At 40.2% G+C, this 22,539-nt stretch overlaps 1 protein-coding gene across 1 annotated transcript in view; it reads left to right on the forward strand.

Annotated features, from left to right (window-relative positions):
• Pkhd1 (PKHD1 ciliary IPT domain containing fibrocystin/polyductin) overlaps window positions 1-22,539 on the forward strand; it is a 563,112-nt gene that overhangs the window by 61,958 nt on the left and 478,615 nt on the right. Inside the window, exons 30-34 of the mRNA XM_008825215.3 lie at window positions 4,892-5,087; window positions 5,729-5,796; window positions 7,751-9,352; window positions 11,622-11,765; window positions 18,462-18,681. Of these exons, the coding sequence (XP_008823437.1) occupies window positions 4,892-5,087; window positions 5,729-5,796; window positions 7,751-9,352; window positions 11,622-11,765; window positions 18,462-18,681 (2,230 nt within the window). The remainder of the gene's footprint in view (window positions 1-4,891; window positions 5,088-5,728; window positions 5,797-7,750; window positions 9,353-11,621; window positions 11,766-18,461; window positions 18,682-22,539) is intronic.

A 22,539-nucleotide genomic window follows, 5' to 3' on the forward strand; every position in this document is an offset into this window, starting at 1 on the left:
GACTATTTCCTTCTGAAAATGTTGTGAGTATTGAATTATTGCTCAACAAACATTTATTGAGTACCTAATTTGCACTGCTACTGCTAATAGTAAAATACATATTAAAGACTTTAGTCCTGGTCACTGATTTGTGGCATGTATAGCCTTAGTGTATGGACAAGCAAACTAAAGCATAGAGGATGTGATTTGTCTGAGATGCCACCTTCAGTAAGTAACAAAGCTGAGATCTGAACACACTGTTTGCAGATCCCAAGCACTCAGCTATTTACAACTGAATACAGTTTTTGACAGCAGGTGCTATTGTGACAGTTTAATACAATCATAGAATGCATATTCTGATAAACCAAAGATTTTTGAGACTCTCTACAATTATTTTTTAGCATCAACCACATGAAATAACTTAACCATACTTTGATGATTCATATGGTATGATGGAATGGAATTATAATGATTCTTGTTATGTCATTCCAATATACATTTGGAATAGAAGCAGGCAATCCCCCTTTCTGGTTAATTGAATGCCAGATGGTAGAGGGTCTATGGTTTATTATGAAAGACTCCATTATCTTTCCCAAAGATAAAACTTGGACTCACTTTCTCCTGTTCTCTTTTTAGTTTTCATAGCTCAAGAGTATATAAATTGAGGGATGTGTCCTTTAACTTAACAATATTATTCAGCTCAGATAGCACAAAAGAAGACTTCTGCTTCAGGTGATCAAAGTGGATAAAATTCTCTAATGCTGTAGATGCTTCCCAACAAGGTAGAAATTGGAGGATGGAGTTCCATGTTATGTCCCGACTTCATTGAATTTGGCTTTTAATAAATTTCTTATCTATTAATGATAATAATAAATATATCATACAAGTGTCTTGAAAGCATGTGGAATTAGCTTGACAACTGACCAAGCCTAAGAAGTGTGTGTTATTGATATCTATGATGCAAGGCACTCTTTCAGAGTTTACTTGTGAATTTAAATCTTCCTGTGGGCAGAGTAAAGAACATACTATAACATCTACACAGTGTGACAGTATAGGGGGAAAGCCTCTTTTAAGTTGGCTGCTATGAGCTCCACCAGGCAATGATGTTGACAATGATTATGAAACCAAGATGAAATGGAAGAAAAAGAGAGAGACGCACAAGGAGAATGAGAGGGGGAAATATGATGTACAGGAGCAAAAATGGCGGCTTTTGCAGCCAGAAATAATGGAATTGGAGGGAATCTCAGCTCAGCTACTTGTTAAAGAAAATCTCGACAAATTAACATTTCATTTGAAAAAAGAAAGATTTGAGAATTAGCCAATCCCATAGCCAAACGATGTCCACAGAGTTCCACTCTGAAGTGTGAGCAGACAGCATTTGTAGATAGAAAATAGAATCAGCATGATTGATCACAGCTCCATGAATGTCAAGTTTGCTTGTGGTTTGATAACTTGGCAGCTTTGCTTGACTGATGCTCATCTGGTGACTAGAGAAGCTCAGTTATTCTTACACAAATATATTCACAAGTTAGGATTTCCATTTGTTACTTAGATCATAGTGTGTTATGTAGGTCTCAAGAGATGGAGGCAACTTCAGGCTAAATTTGGTTTAATTTGACATACAGTTAGTCTTCTTAACAGACTCTGCACCTGAAGATTCAATCAACTATGAACTGAAAATGTTTTAAAAATTGTTTCTATATGGAAATGTACAGGGAACAAGTTTAACAAAAAAATTTAAGGGATAAAAGGGAAAATTTCCCCTTTTTTCCCTTCTGTTCAAAACTATATTAACTAATTCTATTACAGTGTGACTTAATATTCAAATTATATTGCTACACATAATATAAAGCATGTTTTAATAAAAATAACAATGTAATATAACAGTTATTATATAGTATTTACATTGTATGGGGCATTATAGGTAATGTAGAGATTATTTAAAATATATGGGAGGATATACATAGCTTCTATGGAAATACTTCATTTTGTATAAAGGATTTGAGAATTCTTGGAGTTTGGTATCATAGGGGAGGGGTGTCCTGAAACCAATTCATCGTGAATATCAAGTGATGATTATGCATTTAAAAAGTAATTTATTTTTTAAATTAGCAGGTAAAGTAATAATTCGCATATGAGAATTTCATATATATTGCTTCCATTGACCCTCTACCCACGTTCCCCTCTCCCATTCCTTGCTCTTCCTGGCCCTGCCCCTTCTTCCCTCCAGTAGCCCATGTAAATAGGATGACTATACTTCTTCAGCAACATATTTAACTTCCTTTATATTTGGTTTTTCCGCTTTAGGTGGTAATAATTCTTTCCCGTTAATTGTGAAAATTGGAGGCAAAGCAGATTAAATCCCAAGTATAGAAAGTGGTGTGGAGTTAGCCCCTAACAAGTGCTCTGTTGAAGGGAATGCCAGGCCTTGCTAGACACTGAATGTCAACAAATGAGTCCAGTTGTGGCCTCTGCATAGTAAGCATGACATCCATTATCTCAAATGCCTTCTATACCACATTCGATTTTTTCACACATATAAATTACTTTGCTTTTTAGCCTATTGGAACCTTCTTGCTTTCCCCTCCACAAAACTGCACCCAGCACCAGCTATCCACAGGTGAAATAAACCCTGTATCTGTGAAGGACTTCAAGCTACTGATGCCCTTTGGAGTTTTCTGATCCAGACTACCAGGAGGCTTTTTAATGATGTAATCTAAACACATAAACTCTGGTCTCTCTCTAATCCTAGAGTTCCCTTATCTCCTTCCCCTTTGGTGAGGGAGGGACACCTTGTACTGTTGCCTCTGAAGTTTCTTCCTGTGAGACTTCTAGGAAACTTAATACGCACCAATAATATAAAGCTTGTTTTGTGCCATTGCTACATTGTGGGTCTTTCTTTTTGGCCTACCCTGAAATCTGCTAAAGTCATTGGACTTCAAAGTAGAGGTCAGAAAGATAGGGTGTAGTAATGTGTGTGTGGCAATGAAGAAGAATAGGAAGTTAATTGAGATTTTTTTGTGTGTGGGTGCAATGTTATACATGCCATCCCAGAATATCCAAGTTCATTCTTACAACAAACCATTTGGGAAAAAATTGATTGCCAGGTTATTGATGAAAATGTCAAGGCTTGAGAGTGAGATAGTAAAGTTGGAGGATCTGAATGCAGTCACCACGTCACATCCCTCCTCCTTGACTTTTCTCTTTTGGGCAGCCTGTTTTTCTGCCTTATTAGCTACAGTGTCATCTACTTGACAGCTCTATGGCAGATCTAAGATGCTTGTGGCTAATGGATCTTTAGAGGTGCTTTGTCCCAACCTGTGGGTAGACGGAGGCAGGGAAAGCAAGGGAATCCATCCCACTCCTGCCACTGAAGGTTTAACTTCAGGCCTTTGTTAGGATTCTTTTCTGCAGGCTGAATTTCTCCTTCCTATATTTTCATTTTACCTTGTAGATATGAACAGTGAGCTTAAATCCTCTCCTTTCCTTACTTCGACACCTTTGAACTGCTCCATGCAAAGAAGCAGAGATGTCTCAGTACTGGCTTTGTCAATGTTTGGTCCCAGAAGCACCATCAACTTGGTTTACTTCCTAGAACCTGTGTCTACATGAACCTATCTTGGTTTACTTCCTAGAATCCTGTGTCTACATGAACCTATCTTCCCAAAAGGCAGATTTGCCTCTCTTTTTCCCATGCCATTGGATGATAGTGATAAAGTGGCCCTCAAGAATTTAGATCAAGTTTTAAAATTTTAAGAATCGAATTATGTCCCCTCTTCATTATTGTTCTCTTTCGAATTTTATTTACCAAATTTAATCTCAAGAGCCATATAATATAGCCTTTCCTGACATTTGGAATGTTGCTCTTGTTTGAATAATCTCACTGCTTAATTGCCTCTTATGGTATGTCTTCTACTGACATGATTTTAAAATTTTATATTTATTTTGCATATGTGTGCATGTACATATGCACATATATGTGGGGGTCATGTGTGTGGAGGTCAGAGGGCCTCATGGGAGTCAGTTCTATTTCCACCATGTGGGTCCTGGAATCAAACTCATGCCATCACACTTGGCAGAAAGTACCTTTGCCCCCTGCACCACCTGACTGACCCCTACGGATATGATTTTGTCAGCTATGCTGTTATCTTTGATAACTCTTTGATGGAAAGGCTTGTTTAATCACTTTTGTGTCCTTTGTGGCATCTTCCTTATGGGCTCTGTAAGTATTTTAGGTAGAAAGTATTAGTTAAAATGTCCAATGATATGTGTAGTGTTTTAGGAGAATTGCTAATTACACTACAAAGTGATTGAAATGAAAGGCAGAGATGGGGTTCATGGCACTGTGGATGCTGAGGTTTCCTCAACTGCAAAATGCCAGGCTAATAACTCCCCCCACATTTCATCAGGACAGTGTGTGGATCCAATGGGATAATGGGTACGGTGGTGCATTGTAGACTATGAACTGTTATACTGATGCAACATCACGCAGTGCACATTGGAGATTTAGATTTACACTTGTATCAGTATACAAGTGGGGTCTAAGGAAAAGGCATAAGGCATCATTCGATGGATTTGAAGACAACTGCATTCTGAAGCACTTGATTTTACTTCCCAGGTGTATAATAAGTTAGGTCTCAAACTCACAGAGATCCGCCTGCCTGTGCCTCCTGAGTGCTGGCATCAAAGTTGTATGCTACCATGCCTGGCCAGTTTTGCTTTTCTGGTGCCCTGGAGGTTTTAGCCTGCACCTCTGTTAAAAGAATTGTTAGACATTTCTTGGAAAAAATCAGATAGGCATTACGATTCTTAATTAAAGAATTATACACAGGAATGACTGTACATTTAATCCTAAAAGGTATAAGTTGTTGAAGCTGCAAAACCAGAAGTAAATGGATTCTTTTCAACACAGGAGGTGAGGTCCTCTTCCTCGGGATGGCACTGCTGGTGAACTATACAGATCTGGATGTGCAAGTCCATATGCAGGACACCTTGGCTCAGGTTCTCTCGCAGACAGCTCGGGGCCTGGAGGTGGTACTGCCCCCACTGCCACCTGGCAGACACACAATTTCAGTCACCATCAATGGCATCAGCATTCGCTCACAAGGGTAAAGTGGACAAGGCTACTGTTTGGGGTTTTTGTGATGGAGTAGCAACTCATTTGGGGAACTCTAAGTTAGGTGACTTGCTTTTTCCACATAAAGTGAGGTGATAAAGATCTGAGAATCATAACATATGAATGAAGCTTGAAGCCCTGAGGACAGTTCACTCCTAAATTTGATGCAGAAGGAAATGTTGGCTTACTTGTTGGGGAAAAGGGGAACGTTCTGGAATTTGGTTGAGGTGGGGATGGGTTGGACATTTTTACCTGAAGAAGGGAAGGTTGTGCTAGCAATTTCTGATAAGATCATATCCGAGGCTTTGAATAACTGATTTACAGTGATTGTACAAGCCATGCCTCCTACCTCAACCTCATCTCTATCTTTGCCCTGAATACACTCTGTCTAGTATTTCTCTAGAACGTCTCTCTCCCCAATCAGAAAGCAGCTAACCTACTTACCCAACCAGGAGAATGTCCCATCCATGTCCGCACAGTTTCCTTTCCCCCTAGGAGCACTGTCATTGATACTTGCTCTCCAGCTCTTTCTTTCCTTCTCCCCTCAATACAAGCATCTTTTCTATCTTATTCTTTTCTTTCCCTCTTTGTATGTCGTTGTGACTTTCTGACAATACCCCTTGTCTTCTCTAGGGTTGATCTCCACATCCAGTACCTCACAGACGTTTTCAGCTTTGAGCCTTGCTGTGGGTCTTTTCTGGGTGAGTAGTTCTGCTATCACACGTTATTTATCCAGCAAGTTGTTTTACTGGATGTTCAGATTTTGGTGCTGGATTAATTAGCTCATGAGGCTGCGGCCATGGGCAGCAGGAAAGGAATTTTTCCTTGAGTCTCAGAGGAGCCATGCTCTTCAAAGCATGTGAGCTCTTGTGGGGCCTAAACTCTGTGAACTCAGGAAATTAAAGTATTTATGAAAAGGAGAGGTACCTGGCTTTCTTTTCCTAATGAGAATGCTGAAACATCTCCTGGGCAGCACACTCAAGCAGATATTAGGAAAAAGGGACAGGCTTCCTGCATTAGCCTTTTTGATACTGCATGTGCAGGGGAAGAGGAAGGAGTCTTTGAAGTCATCACTTTCCTCTAGGGATGCAGACGGGGGAAGATAACTAGAAACACGAATATAATCTGGGAAACTGAAGACAAGAAAGAGCAGTGGATAAAATTACTCAGTCTCAGGAAAACATTGAGAAGCTATGCACTGGCGTTTGAATAAAGATTGTGACAGTATGCGAAATAACACATTCTTCTTTTTGAACATAGAAAAAGTCTTTTTAAATGTGTTTGGTTACGATGTGGGTTATATTGCTCTAGCACCTGTCCTCAAGGTAGGTTTTAATCTTTATCTCTCAAGTACAGAGCCAGACAATGTCTGTGGATGTAATAGCAAAGTCACTAATATGATTTAATGACTTTGGAGCTCATATATATATATATGAGTCATGGAATACATAAGCCATATTAGAATATATGAAACTGCATATTGAATCTTAGAATATTGTATAGAAAATAGAGACAATAAACTGACTTCATTGAATTTTATTTCTCTGGCAAGTTTAATGTACATAAAGCTATATACATATACATAGACACATAGAATACTATGTCAGATAGTGTGACAGATAACAAGGGAATTAAAGAATTTGATTTCTCAGTAGCATGTGAGTTGATAGAAGTGGTGGCATCTGAGACATATAAAGTTACTCTGAAAGTTTGTCTTAAGTGTTAAAAATATCCTTCCTGGGGCTGGAGAGATGGTTCAGTGGTTAAGAGCACTGACTGCTCTTGCAGAGGATCTGGGTTCAATTCCCAGCACCCACATGGCAGCTATGAACCATCCTTAACTCCAGTTCCAGGGGAATCTGAAGCCCTCTTCTGACCTCCACGGCATTGCATGACATGGGTGCACTCACATACATGCAGGCAATACGCTCATACACATAAAATAAAAATAATAAATAAAAATTTTAAAAGAAAAAATCCTTCCTTTAAAAATATTTTATTTTTATTTATGTATATGAGTTTTTGCCTGCATGTATGTAAGTGCACCCATGTCATGCAATGTCCATGAGGAGGTCAGAACAGGGCGTTGAACTGGGGTTATTGATGGTTGTTAGCCACCATGGAACTAGGGTTACGGATGGTTGTTAGCCATCATGTCGGTGTTGGCAAGCAAACCTGGGTCCTCTGCAAGAGCAACCAGTGCTCTTAATGGCTGAGCCATCTCTCTGAGCCCCCCAAAATATCCTTCTTATAAAATAATTTCTCTTACTTTACTATTATGTGAATTTTGACACATCTGAGTCCTGGCCAAATGATTACAAACTTGGTAATGATGGGAATCTGGTAGTCACTGGAGTCTCATGTACCCCACTTCTCCCCTTAATTGCATCAGATCTGTACAGGTGTTAAAGTTCCTACTTGGAATATTAGCTTTTACATTTATTTATTTACTTATGTGTTTCATGGGGGGCGGTGCACATCCACAGTGGGCATGTGGAGGTCAGAGGACAATCTATAGAAATCTGTTCTCTCTTTCCACCATGTGGAATCAAACTCAGTTCATCAGGCTAGGTGGCATACACTTTTTACCTACTGAGCCATCTCACTGGCCTGGAATATTAGCTTTTAACTTGCATCTTCATGTTCACACTTTAGGTGGAACTATCCTCAGCATCTCAGGGATAGGACTTGGCAGAGACCCTGCTTTGATTTCAGTCCTTGTGGGTCATCATCCCTGTGATATTGTGAACTTAACAGAAGTGAGTATTTGGTGTGACACTCCTCCGTCTCTGCTGATGCCCAGTGCAGATGTTCTCATTGTCCCAGCCCCTGTGGAGGTCTGGGCTGGCAACACTTCCCTCATCCATGGACCGAGCTTGGTAGGGAAGGACCTTACCTTCATGTATGAAGCAGCAAGAACGCCGGTGGTCACTGCCATATGGGGAGAATTCGTGAACAGCAGCCTGTGGTTATATGTGGAAGGAAATAACATTTCTGCCTCAGCCATTCTTCTGGGGAGCTTGAAATGTGATGTTGAGATTCAGTCTTTTGATGGCAACATAAGCCTGCTTGGGTGCGCCTTTCCTCTCCACAATTTGGAGGCGGGAATGTATCCTCTCCAAGTTCGTCACAAGTGGATGGGGTTTGCTAATATGTCTGCAGTGCCCCAGCAATTCGAGATCACACCCCGGATAACAACGATCTTCCCAACACACGGTTCTATATGTGGTGGAACAGTATTCACCATGAAGGGGTTTGCCCTCAATTCTAGAAGGGGGTCAGTTCAGGTTGATCTCTCAGGCCCTTTTACTTGTGTGATTCTGAATTTGGGAAATGACACAATCTTATGCCAGATCAACTTGTTGAGCGACTACTTGTCGGAGCATTCCTTTGCTCTAAATGTCACTGTCTTGGTCAATGGACTGGTCAGTGAGTGTGAGGGAAACTGCACACTCTTCATGCAGAAAGACACAACTCCTTTTGTGGATGCCTTGACCACAAACATCAGTGGTTCAATAACCACACTACTTATGGGAGGTAAGAGGTTAAGCACTGCAGCTGATGAGCCAACAGTATTTGTGGACGATCAACTTCTTTGCTACCCAACCTTCTTCAATGCAAGTCATGTGACATGCCAGATAAGTGATTTGACCCCAGGACTCCACTACCTGTCAGCTCTTCGTACAAACACTGGATATGCTTGCTTGGGAAACATTTCCAGACACTTCCTCATTATGCCTCATGTGCTTGATTATTTTCCAAAGAATTTCAGCATCCATGGTGGAGGCCTGTTGGCCATAAAGGGCACAGCCCTGCGAGGACAGAATACTACATTGGTCTATGTTGGCCAGCAGGCTTGTCTAACAGTGAGCATCAGTTCTGAGCTCCTCCAGTGTATTATTCCTGCAGGAAATGGTTCTGTTGCTCTGGAAATGGAGGTGGATGGAGTTTTGTACCACATAGGAATTGTCGATTACAGCGATGCCTTTACCCCAGAATTGCTTTCTATTTCTCAGAGTCATGACATCTTAACCTTTACGGTGGCCCATATCTCAGGAGCTGCAAATGTTAACATTTTTATTGGAACCTCTCAGTGTGTCGGCGTGTCTGGTAACCGCACAGTTCTCCAGTGCATGGTCCCTTTGCTTCCTGCAGGGAAGTACCCTGTCACAGGTTATGACTGCTCCAGGGGATGGGCTTCATCTGTTCTTGTGCTCACATTGAGAGCTGCTGTGACAGCAGTGACGGAAAACTTTGGTAAGTAGAGCCAACAAGACAGAGCATTTTCTTTATTAAGTGGATTAATTGCTATCTCAGTACTAGGAAGCAGGAGATCAACTTCACTGTATGTTCTAGTCTGCTTTCAATTGCTGTGACAACACACAATGACCAGTATCAACTTGGGGAAGAAAGGATTTATTTGACTTATGTCTCCCAGGTCACAGTTCATCACTGAGGCAGCCCAAGGTAGGAGGCAGAAGCTGGAGCACAGGCCATGGAAGAACGCTGCTTACTAGCTTGCTCCACGGGCCCATGTTCAACCTGCCTTCTTATACAATACAGGACCACTTGGCCAGGATGGCACCACCCACTGTGGGCCGGCCTCTCCCATATCACTCAACAATTAAGAAAATGCCCCACAGACGTGACCACAGGCTAATCCAATGGAGGCAATTCCCAGTTGAGGCTCCCTCTACCCAGGTGTGTCAAGTTGACAACTAAAGCTAGCCAACACATTGTATGAAACAAAGAAAAAGCAGCTCAGGCGGCTCCTTACAGTCCCAATGTCTCCCTCAGACTTGTATTTATGATGCTTCATTTATGGGTTTTATTTTTCATCAAGGATATTATGCATATTCTCTAAGTATTTGATTGTATTTTAATTTGATCTATCAATCTCATTGGACACCTGTTTTAAATTAAATAATACTATTTGCAAAAGCTCATAATATGATCATTTAAGAACATAAGTGCCTTCACCTATTTTAGACATATATGCTAATTTTCATTATTGAAACTCAGTAATAATTAATTTTGTGATATTTTATAGTTGAAGTTATGCTCCACTAGCAATACGTCAATGGCACAGCAAAGTCTTTTGGTTAAACATTCCTTTTTTCTTTCAGACACAATAAAATTTGCTTAGTTTCTTATTCCAATGATGGTTTAGGTCTCTGTACTCTTATTATTAGGATGAAAGAGCTCAACTTTCACAATGATCTTAAAAGTATGAAGGAAGTTATGAAAACCGAGTCTTTGATTGGTGTGGTACTAAGCACACTGTTTCTTAGAAAAATTTTGAGGGGATGTTGGGGGATCCAGATTTGAGTTTGAGGCTGTGGTTAGTATAGCTAACTTAGGCTATAAGTTTGTAAGATTTACCATCCTGATTTTATAAAGGAGCTTGGGCTGGGCATTCCACAAATTCCTCTTTCTACTCCCTAAGATGAGGCGCTATAATTTTTACTGTGAAAGCACAATGACATGTACCCAAAGCAGAAAAATGTGAGCTTGTTGGTGGCTGTGGAGAGACCTCCATCCCTATAGAGAGATGAGGGCAGTAGAATGAAGCGCTGTGTCTCAAAGGGAGCCAGAGGGACAGTTCTACTTATGTAAATACTTACATTTTAAGTATGCTTACAATGTGTAGTTGCCTTAGCACTTATTTAACAGTGGCAAAGCACTGGGGATGGTGGCACATAACTTTAATCTCAGCACTAGGCACACCATTAACCCCAGCACTTGAGAGGCAGAGGCAGATGGATCTCTGGGGGATCAAGGCCAGTCTGGTCTACATAGTGTTTCCAGGCCAGCTGGGGCTATAGGGAGACCCTGCCTCAACAAACAAACAAACAAAATCTATTTATGTGGCTAGAGAGGCGGCTCAGTGGTTAAGATTTTCCAGAAGACCTAGGTTTAGTACTCTGCACCCACATTGTGGCTAACAACTATTTGTAGCTCCAGTTCCAGGGGATTGGATGCCTTCTCTGGCCTCTTTGGGTATTGCATGCATGTGGTGCACTTACATACATGCAGGCAAAACACTCATACTCATAAAATAAAAATAAACAAATAAATCTTTAAAAAATAGTGGCAAAAGTGGAGAAATAATTGGTGATACTAATCACCAATTTTGGGGAATGCTCATGCGATGAAATTCTAGGTATCTATTAAAGCGAGCTGAATCTATGCAGGTTTGGAAAATAACTGCTATGCTTTTAGCTCAAGAAATGAGTTGCAGAGTAATATGTACATAATGATCTCTTTGTCTCTATATGCTTTCAAAATTCTATGACTAATCATTAGTTTTACATACAAAAGTGGCTACATTTTTTCAAACACTCGTCAGCACAGCAGAACCCTGGAGATCAGAGCTCACCTGGAGAGGAACTCAAGGATGTTAGGACTAGTCGCATACATTCTGTCCAGCTTGGGAAGGCTGCAAAGCAAAAGAGTAGTTTGAACTTTGTATTCAGTGAACCAAGATTGCATCCAAGATGATGAACTTGTGGCTTTGTCTCTGAAGGCTGCCTGGGAGGACAGCTTTTGCATGTGTTTGGAGCAGGATTTTCTCCAGGGAACGTCTCAGCAGCTGTGTGTGGAGTTCCTTGCCAAGTCTTGGCTAATGCTACAGTGTCTGCCTTCAGCTGCTTGGTTCTGCCTCTGGATGGTGAGCAAAAATACCACATTTATTCTTTTCTATGTTTTTCAAGCTTGTATGTAAAACGTACATTCTTGGAATTTTTATATTTTTGTCTTTATTACTGGACTGACCACTAATGGGAATAGAATTTTCTCTCTTTTCCATCAAAACCAGGAGTCTCTAGGTGCTGGGGATATGGTTCATTTGGCAAACTGCCATCCATGAAAGCTGAGTTCAGACCCCTGCTCACATGTTAAAGCTGGGCATGGTGGTGCATGGTCATAACCCCAGGATTGGGGATGTGTGTGCAGAAACAGGAAGATCCCCAGAACTCATTGGCCAGGCAATCTAACCAAAATAGTGAGCTCTCAGGTTCAGTAAAAGACCCTGTCTCAAAAACTAGGATGGAGAGAGATAGAAGAAGAGACCCAAAAATCAACTTCTGGACTCCTCATGCTGAGGCATAGGCAAATGCACTCTCACACACATGTACACTGCATATACACACATATTCTACATATATAGACAAAAAGAAAATAAAGCAAGAGGTGGTAGACTCTGGGCCACCTATTAAAATGGCTTATTGTGCCTTTTATTGTAAGGATAAGTCAATGCTAAATAAACATTGAAAATTTATAACTGGTCATTTTCTTGATGGCTGTCATGCGACGATAGAGAATGTAGATCTGGGTCCTGAATATTTGTTTCAGTGACAGCCATGGGTGACAGAAAAGGAAGCAAGTTCTTGGTCTTGTTATGAGGTGAGATTGGAGAAGACATCAGCTCCTGGGTATACAGAAAAGCAGTGGGGATGATCAGGCTGGACATGTCTTGTTTCTGTTTGCGTATTACTTTGGTACTATGGATGGAACTGAGGGCTTTGCACATACTAGCCAAGTGCTCTACCACTGGACATCTCTTTAACAGTGGTATTGTGTGCTCAGCTCCTGGATTCTATTAGGCAAGAGTCAGCATTCACATTATTCTCCTCTTCTGACATGTTCGGTTGTCAGTAATGCCATGAATGCTCACTGTTTTGAGATCTGGCCATCAAGTGAATTATGGAAAGTGAAGCCTTGTCTTTTTGGTGGGAGAGGGGTGCAAAGCTTGGGGCTTTACCATATGTGGTAACTGCCTATTGATTTTCAGGGGGCTAAAAACCAAAACAAGGAACTTGCTTTATTACCAAAGGGCCTAACTGCTTTTGAGAGAGCCTCAATTAAGCCAGATGACTATTTTGTCCACATAATCCTAGGTGCTGAACCTTTGTGCATAAGAATTTACACTTCTCACTAAAGTGTTTACCCATATGCTTTCTGTGGAGTGATTTGAGTTAATCCTTTTGAGGGGGAGGGTGATAATTTGAACATGGGCTAAGGATTTACCTGAACTTGGACAGTAATTCCATGAGGGAATCATTCCATTGTGATGGCTAGTTACAGTCTGTTGTCTTGGGCAGGAAGAAGGAGAAGGGAGGAACAAGAGGAGGGGCAGTGGTGGAGGAGGGGAGGGAAGAATCAGGAAGAGAATGAGAAGAAAATCCTAGTTTAAAACGCTGGAAAAGTTTCCTGTTATCATCAAGCACGAAGTGGTCAAAGAGAGACCAACTCCATAGTGAAAAACTCAAGATGCAGTAGCAGCTTTAAGTTCAAGGCATTGTTTCATCTGCCATGCCACTTCCCATACAGTACAAAATTAGTTTCATGTAAGAATAAAGGGGGTAGAGAGATGGCTCAGAGGCGAGGAGCACTGACTGCTCTTGCAGAGGACCTGACTTCAATTCCCAGCACCCACATGGTGGCTAAGAACCATCTGTAACTCCAGTTCCAGGGGAAACGACAACCTCTTCTGATCTCAGCAGGCATTGCACAATGTGGATGCACTTACTGTCAATACACTCACACACCAACAAAATAATAATAACTAATAACAAAATATTTTTAGAAGAATAAATGAAATGCTTAAGAAAAGTGGGAATGAAACTAATAACTCATATTTCTACACTGTAATATTTAGTTTATACTGTGTAAGTTTTTTAAAAAGAAGCTTTCTCATACATATTGCTTAAGTTAATGAGCTTTAAACACACTTGGTATTATTTCATGACAAAAGTAGAAAAAATGAGTTATTCGGGTTATACAAACTTGGTATTGTAAGTGTGATAACTCATTTGTGAAACTATTAAAATCAATATATTTAAAAAAGATTTGATTATGTTTTAGAAATTAGGAAGTAAAAAGCCTGGATTTTTTTAAAGAGCAAAGCTGGAGCTAAAGGCTGTAACTTTCATCATGGCCACTGGGTGACACCAAACACTCACCAATTATACAGGCACACATTTGAAGAAATGGGTCCTTTGATTATCTTCTTTTTATTAAAAAAAAAAAAAAAGCCTTTGAAAAAACCTTTAATCTCATGGTCTAAAGCCGGAGAGGAACTTGTGAGCACCAAGTCCAGTGGTTCTGTACTTAAGATTGAGTTTGAGATTTGGGGATTCTTTGAACGCCCCCCCGGCTAAAACAAATGTTGAGTATATGACTGTGCCTTCATTTTCCTTTGAGAAAGTATGTCAACCATGTAGGGGATATGCATGAAAAATGATTAGAAACCACTAATAATTCTCTCACATTTAGAAAGCATTGTGTATAACCGGCGTCATTAGGGATCTGTTAATTTCAGAGGTGTTAAAGGAGACGTCTGAGCAGTAATCCTCACACCTGTATGGCAGTTGTCAGCCTTGGAGAAATCCACCATTCTACTGTTAGTGTCCCACCCTGTGCCCTCTTTCAATGTTAATCAGCTGTCAGCTTTTGGAAAGCTGAATAGCCAGTCTGCTTAGGCAGCGGTGCTCACAGTGTGCTCCCTGCAACTGCTTCTGCGGCATCGCCTGGGGATTTATTAGAAGTAGGGTTAGGGTTAGGGTTCTCAGGATTCATGGAATCTGAAACTTTCCAAATATTTTGATATTTCTTTTCTGATTTCCTACATGATTGTCTAATTCAAAACTCCAAATTAGGTGTCTTTTCTGAATAAGCAAGTTCGATACATGTTGGGAACAGCATAAAATGTCCGTGTATACTTTGGTCTCAGAATTTTGTAAAACATTACAGTGATGTCTTGCTGGTTTGCAGTCTTTCTGTTAACTACTATCTTGCTGTGTGTGCTGCACATGCTTGTGTGTGTCATGTGGGGTATGTGTATGCATGTGATGTGTATGCATGTCGTATGCGTATATGTGTGTGTATACGTGCTAGGTGTGCATGTATGTGTGCATGCATGTGGTGTGTGCCCATGTGGTGTGTGCCACTCTTCCTTGGGAGAAGTGAAAATGTCTCTCACCCTAGAAAGGGAATTGACAGTAGACCCAAGTAAGGATAACTACCGAAATCCAGTTTGGTGAACTAATGGGTTTTATTAGAGTTACTTAGAGGAATATGGTGAGAGGTTACCTACAGGAGCAGAAATGACTCAAAGACAGCTGCTGACCAAAATCAAATCTCACCCAGGATGGGTGATAGCTCATGAAATCAGGAAACATGGGGCGTGCTGTATAACTTGCAGGCAGCTTGACAGGTTGGAGAGTGGCTTTTCTGGGTCGTTTAGCTGATCTCTGCTTCTTCTAGGCAGCTTGGTTGATCTTCCTCCTAATCGGAAGCTGGGATGGCATGGGAGTATCTCTCTGCAGTCCGGACTGCTTCTATAGGCTTGGAGATGGAGAGGCCTAGTGATACTGGTCAGTTTCAGGGGCTTCCCAAGGCTTCTTAACTATTTGCTTCCTGGGCTTAACAACCATCCCCCAGATGGAATGTTTTACTTCCCTTTAGAACATATCCCATCCACCCCTCATTCCCCCATCTTAAGGAGCATCCCTCCAAGGTGGAATGTTTGATTTCAGACTGCAGGCATATGGTGTTTGTGTGTATATGGATATAATGTGTGTACAGGTGTGCATGCACATGCATGTGTTATATGTGCATGCATGTGGTGTGGGTGCTTTTGAGTTTCTAGCATGGCTGTGCACAGCTGACTTTCCTCATATTCATGTGATTTCTTTTCCCTTCTACAGTTCACTGCCTTGTTCTTTTCATTTGGTCTTCCATGTGTTTATTTTTGTTAACTTCTTTAATTTACTAAGGTCACTTTGAATACTGACCCTAGCTTTGAACTTTTTTCTCCACTTGACTTTACATGATAGGGTGGTGTTTCACATCCTAGATTATAGATAAATGTCTTAGAACCCAAACTTTCCTGATTATTGTTTTACTTGTTCCTATGCCACAGTTCTAATGTGTTTTCTTTTGCCAGTGGGATGGAGGGAGTTAAAGACAGAGATGATGAGAAAAAGTCCCTTTGCTGCTTTGGGGGTCACCTATCTTTACCTTGCCCCAAATTACACTTCTAACCAAAGAATACTTTTCCGTATGAGGAGTGCTAAAACATCCTGTTAGGTGAAACTAATACTTTGCATTTGTTTAAAATGAGCAAGATCTTTGATCTTCAGCTTTCTTGCATTTATACCTTGAATTATACCAAATGACTTTTTCATGGAAACTTTAACTTTTCCATGAGGCGTGAAAAGCTAAAGCGATTAAGGTCACAGAGCTATTTAGTGGCAGAACTTTGAGTAAAATCCATGGATTTTGATCCCCAGCCCTAGGTGCTTTTCATAATCCACCTTGTCAATTTGCATCCACTTAATCACCTGTAATGAATTCATTATTTTATAGGTGTTGAGCCTGTTTTTATTTGCCTTGGGGATTATGAACTAGAAAGTTTTCATGTTCTGTCTACCCACAGGAGAATCTTACTGTCATTTTTTGTCATAATTATTCATTCAGAACGCATTCCCAGAGAATATCCTAGGTGTCAGGTGCTTTGGAATATACCAGCAACAATAATGACATTGGATGTGATTGCATAACTGCAAATCATCTCATAGGCACTTCCCTCATTTGGTCCTTGCTGCTGGCACTTTGAGGAGGCAGGCAATCACAGATTCAAGTCTGCAGACTTTGATAATGTTTGTTGGGTAGCCGTGTGGACAGGCTAGCTGCAGAGGTAGCAGGCTAGAGAGCTTTTTGTTTTTTCTCTATTTTAGGATTTTTCAGATGGAGATCCTAATAAAATACCTTATGTATATATTTTTTCATCTTCTAATTAAGGAGTTTATTACCATTTTGCATTATTATTGCACTTTTGTATATTTGTTTGCTTTTTGAGACAGGGTCTCTCTATGTAATTCTGGAGGACCTGGAATTTGCTATGTGGACCAGGCTGGCCTCGAATTCATAAATATCCACCTATCTCCTCTGCCTCCTGAGTTCTGGGATTAAAGATGTGTGCCACCACACCTGGCTTACTGTTGCTTTTGAGATCTGCTCCTTGACTTAGAAAAAAATGGCCCAAGGATCAAAACGCATCCATAAAATACTTGTTTTTTTCTACTTTATAAATCATTACAGGTCATAATATTACAACAAGAAGTTCTGTTAACCAAGGGGTTCCATAAAGAGGAGGGAAAAGTCTACAAACCTGGGCGAGGTAATAGTAACCTCTAAAGGGATCAGTGCCCAGAATACATCAGTAGGAAAATGATAAACATCCCACATAAAATAGTCAAATGACAGGAAGAGAAATTTCAGAGGAGAAACAAGAGTTATTATTAAACATAAAAGCCATTCAATGTAAAGTATGATAAAAATGCAAATTGAGGCTACAAAGTGATACTGTGTCCTACACCCTGGATATGGAAAAATTCAGAGTCTGATCATTTCAAGCTCTGAACATTGTGTAGAATAGGGAGAACTCATAAAGAGAGCTGGTAGAGATGGAAATAATTACTTTGGAAAACAAGATGGTAGTTTAAGTTGAACTTGGAACTACAAGCTATTTTCTTCATAGACTTTTGTTATAGAAATAATTTTGTATATCTTTGTAGTAGCAAACATTCAGAAATATCCAAAAGTCCATTGGTAAAATAATTGGTAGATATATTGCAGTGATTTCACAGGACAACAGTCAGCAATATATCAACAGTAATTACATACAATGCTATGGTGGATAAATCTTGTAAATATGTCATTGAATGCAAAAGCAGGTCCAAGAGTATTATGTCATGCATTCTAGTTTTTAAAGTTCAAAAATGAAACTTAATAATCTCTTATTTAGGAATATAAATCTGTCTAATAACATGATTTTAAAAAGGGCAAAGGACAAATAGTCATTTCTGAGAATGTGGAAGGGAATGAACTTGGGGAAGAGCAAATAACGTGCAGTGACTGACAACTCTTCTCCATTTTTCTATTGTCTGAATAATCACATGGATTTTACTTATGAGGATTATATCTTACAAAAATGTTACTTATGCTCTTCTGTCTTATAATACAGACATAATACTTTTCAAAAATTATGTGTGTATGTACATGTGTGTATGTGAGCCTATGTACATGTGCATATGTACAGAGAACAGAGGATAGCCTCGCTGTTGTTCCTCAAGAAAGCTATCTATCTGCCTTATTTTGAGACAGGATCTACATTGGTGCATAATGCATATTTTTTAAAAAAATGAACTGATAATTTCATTTTTCTTGGTCAAAGAAAACATTCCTGAAATGGCCTGAGACCTTGAGTTTCTTTCCACAGATTTTTTTGTTATTTATAATAATTTACTAATTCTATGATGTAGTTCCACAGATTTATTTAACCCCATGGTGACTTTTCCAGTGTCCTTGGCTTTTCTGTGCGACCTGAGGCATGCAGAGGACATCTGTGAAGACATCAGCCATACCTACTTGCAATGTGATTTGACTGTCACCGTGGGCACAGAGAGACTGCTTGAATCCTGGCCTTACCTCTATCTGTGTGAAGAGAGTTCTGAGTGTCACTTTGTTCCAGATCACTGGGCAGAGCCAGCCTTCCCAACCTTCTCAGGTCTCTTCCTCAGGTAGCTCCATCCCCTGACCTCTCTGCCCTTCCCACCAGTGCATGACCAGTGGTTTCACAGAGCCCTCAGAAAGCACAAGCAGGGTGGACATGGCCTAGGGGCCTCCAAACCTTTCAGAGGGGCCGTTCCATCATGGAGTCCAGCCAGCCTGCATATCAAAGCATCTCCTGTCTTTTTCAAGTGTTCAAGAGAACATCTGAAAAATCTGCCCAGTAAACAGCTCACTTTGTTCCTGCTTAGATTTTAATATTTATCTTCCGATCCAAAGCAACATCTGGTGAATGCCAATGGGGAGAAAGATTAGACATTATGAAAAACAGAAGGCTTCTCCCCCCTTTCCGTTTTCTTTTCTTTCCAAACAGATTCACAAGTATGAAAAAAAATCATAGAAAAATCCAGCAGATTGCACGATGTTTATTCAAAAGAAGAGGTGGGGGGGGGCGTATGACACTGAGTTACTATAGAGCTGGGATTTAGATCCTGTAAACTCATAAGGACTTTTAGGCTTTTAAAAGAGTAAAAAAAAAATCTAACAAATAAATACCATGGCTTTTCCAGATTCAACTCCTTTTCTAAGCCAGTTTAAAAAAAATGTGGCCATGTTGGTAACTCTGTATGGCCTGAATTCCTGCCAGCAATTCTGTTCCTATCCAGGGTAATTTCTCAGCAGTGAACATTGTTTTGTGTCTTTATTGTTCGTCTGGACAGAGTAGTTACAACTGACTTTTTAATGGAGACTGATTTCCTCATCAAAATATGAAGGTGAACAAGGCCAATTGCCTGCAGTGGAGGAAATAACCAGTTCTTTCTGGGGCAGTTTGACTTTTCAGTGTCCCCAGGAGCCTGTTTCAGGAGGAATTTGCTACCAGAGATCAGCTAAAGGAAAATAATGTGATTGGCTGTTGCTTTCTTGGTAAGGTAACATAGGAAACATAGGCCTGGAGACTGTATTCAGGGGAAGCAGGATCTCGGAATTCACTAACATGTCAGAAGCCCCATGTCTGCTGATCCAGGACATTACCTGGACTACCCAAAAGATGCTCTTTGACTCTCCCAGGCCCCTCCTCTTCACTGTCAGAGTGAAACAGACCTCATTGAAAGCTGTATGGGGATGGAGAGATGTTCTTAACACTGACTTCTTACAGAAGACTGGGGTTCGATTCCCAGCACCCACATGGTGGCTAACAATTGTGTGTAACTTTAGTTCCAGGGAATCTGACATCCTCTTCTGGCCTCCGTGGGCATTGCCGGACACAGGTGCACTTGCATACATGCAGTCAATACACTTAAATATGCAAAATAAAAATAAAATAGAAACTTTAAAAAAGTTGTGTCCTTCACCCTATCAGCATCTTGCAGGTTATGGCTATGGAAGCAGGTCAAAGTGGGTGTGTTGTGTTGAGCCAGAGTCCAGTGCTCTATGATTAAACAAAGTTTACACTTTACATTAAAGAAGAGAGGGAAACCCACACAGCTCTTGGTGGGAAGGAAATACGATCTTTTTAATGACAGTAATCTCACTTCTTGGATTTTATTTTAAGAAAGCACATATAAGTATAATATTTAAAGCAGTGATGTTCTGTAAGTTTTACACTTGAAATAAGTTTAATATATACAAATGGTATGGAAATAAGTAACTTAAAATCATCATGTGGTGCATTCAAATAGGAAATACATGCAATATACTGAAAAAAATCACAGGTCACAAAGCAATGTATTCACTGAATTCTACTGTTATATAGAGCATATGTTTATGCACATGTAGATGATTAGAAAAAACAAATAAAGTAGAACTATATCCTCTGGAATGTTGATAGTGCCTACATCTAGGTGGCTGAGGTGTGAATCATATTTTATCCATTGAGTAGTTGTGTATTTCTTTTTTGCACATGTGATGATTTAACAAGAAGACACATAGTAAACTATGCAAGGGGCATTAAGAAAATCATGTACCTTATAGCTTACCCAATTCCTTGTGTGATTATGTTTGTGAATGTAGAGAAGTCTTTCACGGGGTCTTGTCACATAGTCCACTTAAACGCTCGATCTCCTTGATAACACTATCATTTTGCAAAGGCATATGTATCTGTGGGAAAAATGTGCCCAGTGCATCCATCCATCCATCCATCCATCCATCCATCCATCCATCCATCCTCTACCCACTATCACTCACCATTCATCTCTTTTTTATAATGTATTTATTTTTTGAAAATATTTTATTTATTTTTATTTTTGTGTATGAGTGTATTGCCTGCATGGAGGTAGGTGCACCCATGTGGTTCAGTGCCCACGGAGGCCAGAAGAGGGAGTCTAATCCCATGGAACTGGAGTTATGAATAATTGTTAGTTGCCATGTGGGCATTAGGAATTGAACCCGGGTCCTCTGTAAGAGCAGCCAGTGCCCTTAACTGCTGAGCCATCACTCCAGCCCACACCTATTCATCTCTTTTTTGAAGCATTGCTTTTATTTTTTATTTGTTAATTTTTTTCTGGTTCCCCTTTAAAAACTTTGTAATTGAATATTTGCAAGTTTCATGGCCTATATTTTGATCATATTTGGACCCCTCCCCTGTCTGTGGCACTCTCCTAGCACTCCTGCCAGTTTTCATTCAACCTTTAACAAGTGCTACTGTGCTCTAGGTCTAGGTGTGTTGGCAGGTCTGATGACTCCATGATGATAGGATTAGGAATGCCCATGACCTTGGGTGGGAGGAATAAGACAGCAGACATGATGGGCACAGGCGATGAGTGATATATACATAGAAAACGTTAAGACTCTTTAGACATCCCGCTCAAAGGAAACTTTCTAAGAAGAGAAGCTGTCACTATGGAGAGCTGGTGGTGTAGGTGGAAAGAGCAAAGGTGTCATAGGGTTTTATGACCTGGGTGGAGGCCAACGAGGCAGGAATAGAGTGAGACAGAAGGAAAGTGACCCCAGAGAGGTAAAGAAGGCTCTTCAGGAGGCAGAAAATTAATGACTGCTAGAGTAAGGACTCTGGGGTCTCTTCAAAGTGAAGATGAAGTCCCTTTGCAGTCTATAGCGAATCCATGGCTGTTTTGGAAGGAAACTGAAGGTTTTTGAGAGCTCACTTAGCACAATGTCTATGGTGAGAGTCTTGGAGATGCCTGTGGGGTAGGGAGATGCCGGAGACATGCAAAGCACATTCTGGTTACATGTGGAAAGAATTTCTGAATGTGCTTTTGCTGCTTGTGCTAAAGAGTACAATAGATTGGCATTGCACTGAATCTATAAATGGCTTTTGGTAGGATTGTCATTTTCACAATATTAATTATTCCAATCCATGAGCTTGGGAGGTCCTTCCATCTTCTGATGCCTTCCTCAATCTCTTTCTTTTAAAGATTTAAAATTTTCATTGTAGAGGTCTTTAATGTCTTTGGTCAGGTTTATTCTGAGATTTTTTTTTTTTGCAGCTATTATGAAGGGGAGTGTTTCCATGTACTCTTTCTCTGATTGCTTGTTATTGGTATATAGAAAGACTACAGACTTTTGTAGATTAATTTTGTAATGTGCCACATTACTGAACATGTTAATAATTTCTAAGAGTTTTCTGGTGGAATTTTTGGTCTCTTAGATATAATATATCATCTGCAAAAAGCAATAATTTGATCTCTTCTTTTCCAATTATTACTCCTTTAATTTCCTTCTCTTATCTTATTGCTCTTGCAAGAGTTTCAAGCATTATGTTAAACAGAACTGGAGATAGTGGACATCCTTGTCTGGTTCTTGATTTCAATGGGAATGCTTCCCATTTTCTCCATTTAGAGTGATATTGGCTGTGGGTTTGTTCTCTATGGCTTTAATTGTGTTGAGGTATGTTCCCTCCAGTCCAATTCCCT

Source organism: Nannospalax galili, unplaced genomic scaffold (genome assembly GCF_000622305.1).
Source record: "Nannospalax galili isolate Female #2095 unplaced genomic scaffold, S.galili_v1.0 scaffold329, whole genome shotgun sequence".
In the NCBI taxonomy this organism is placed as follows: Eukaryota; Metazoa; Chordata; class Mammalia; order Rodentia; family Spalacidae; genus Nannospalax; species Nannospalax galili.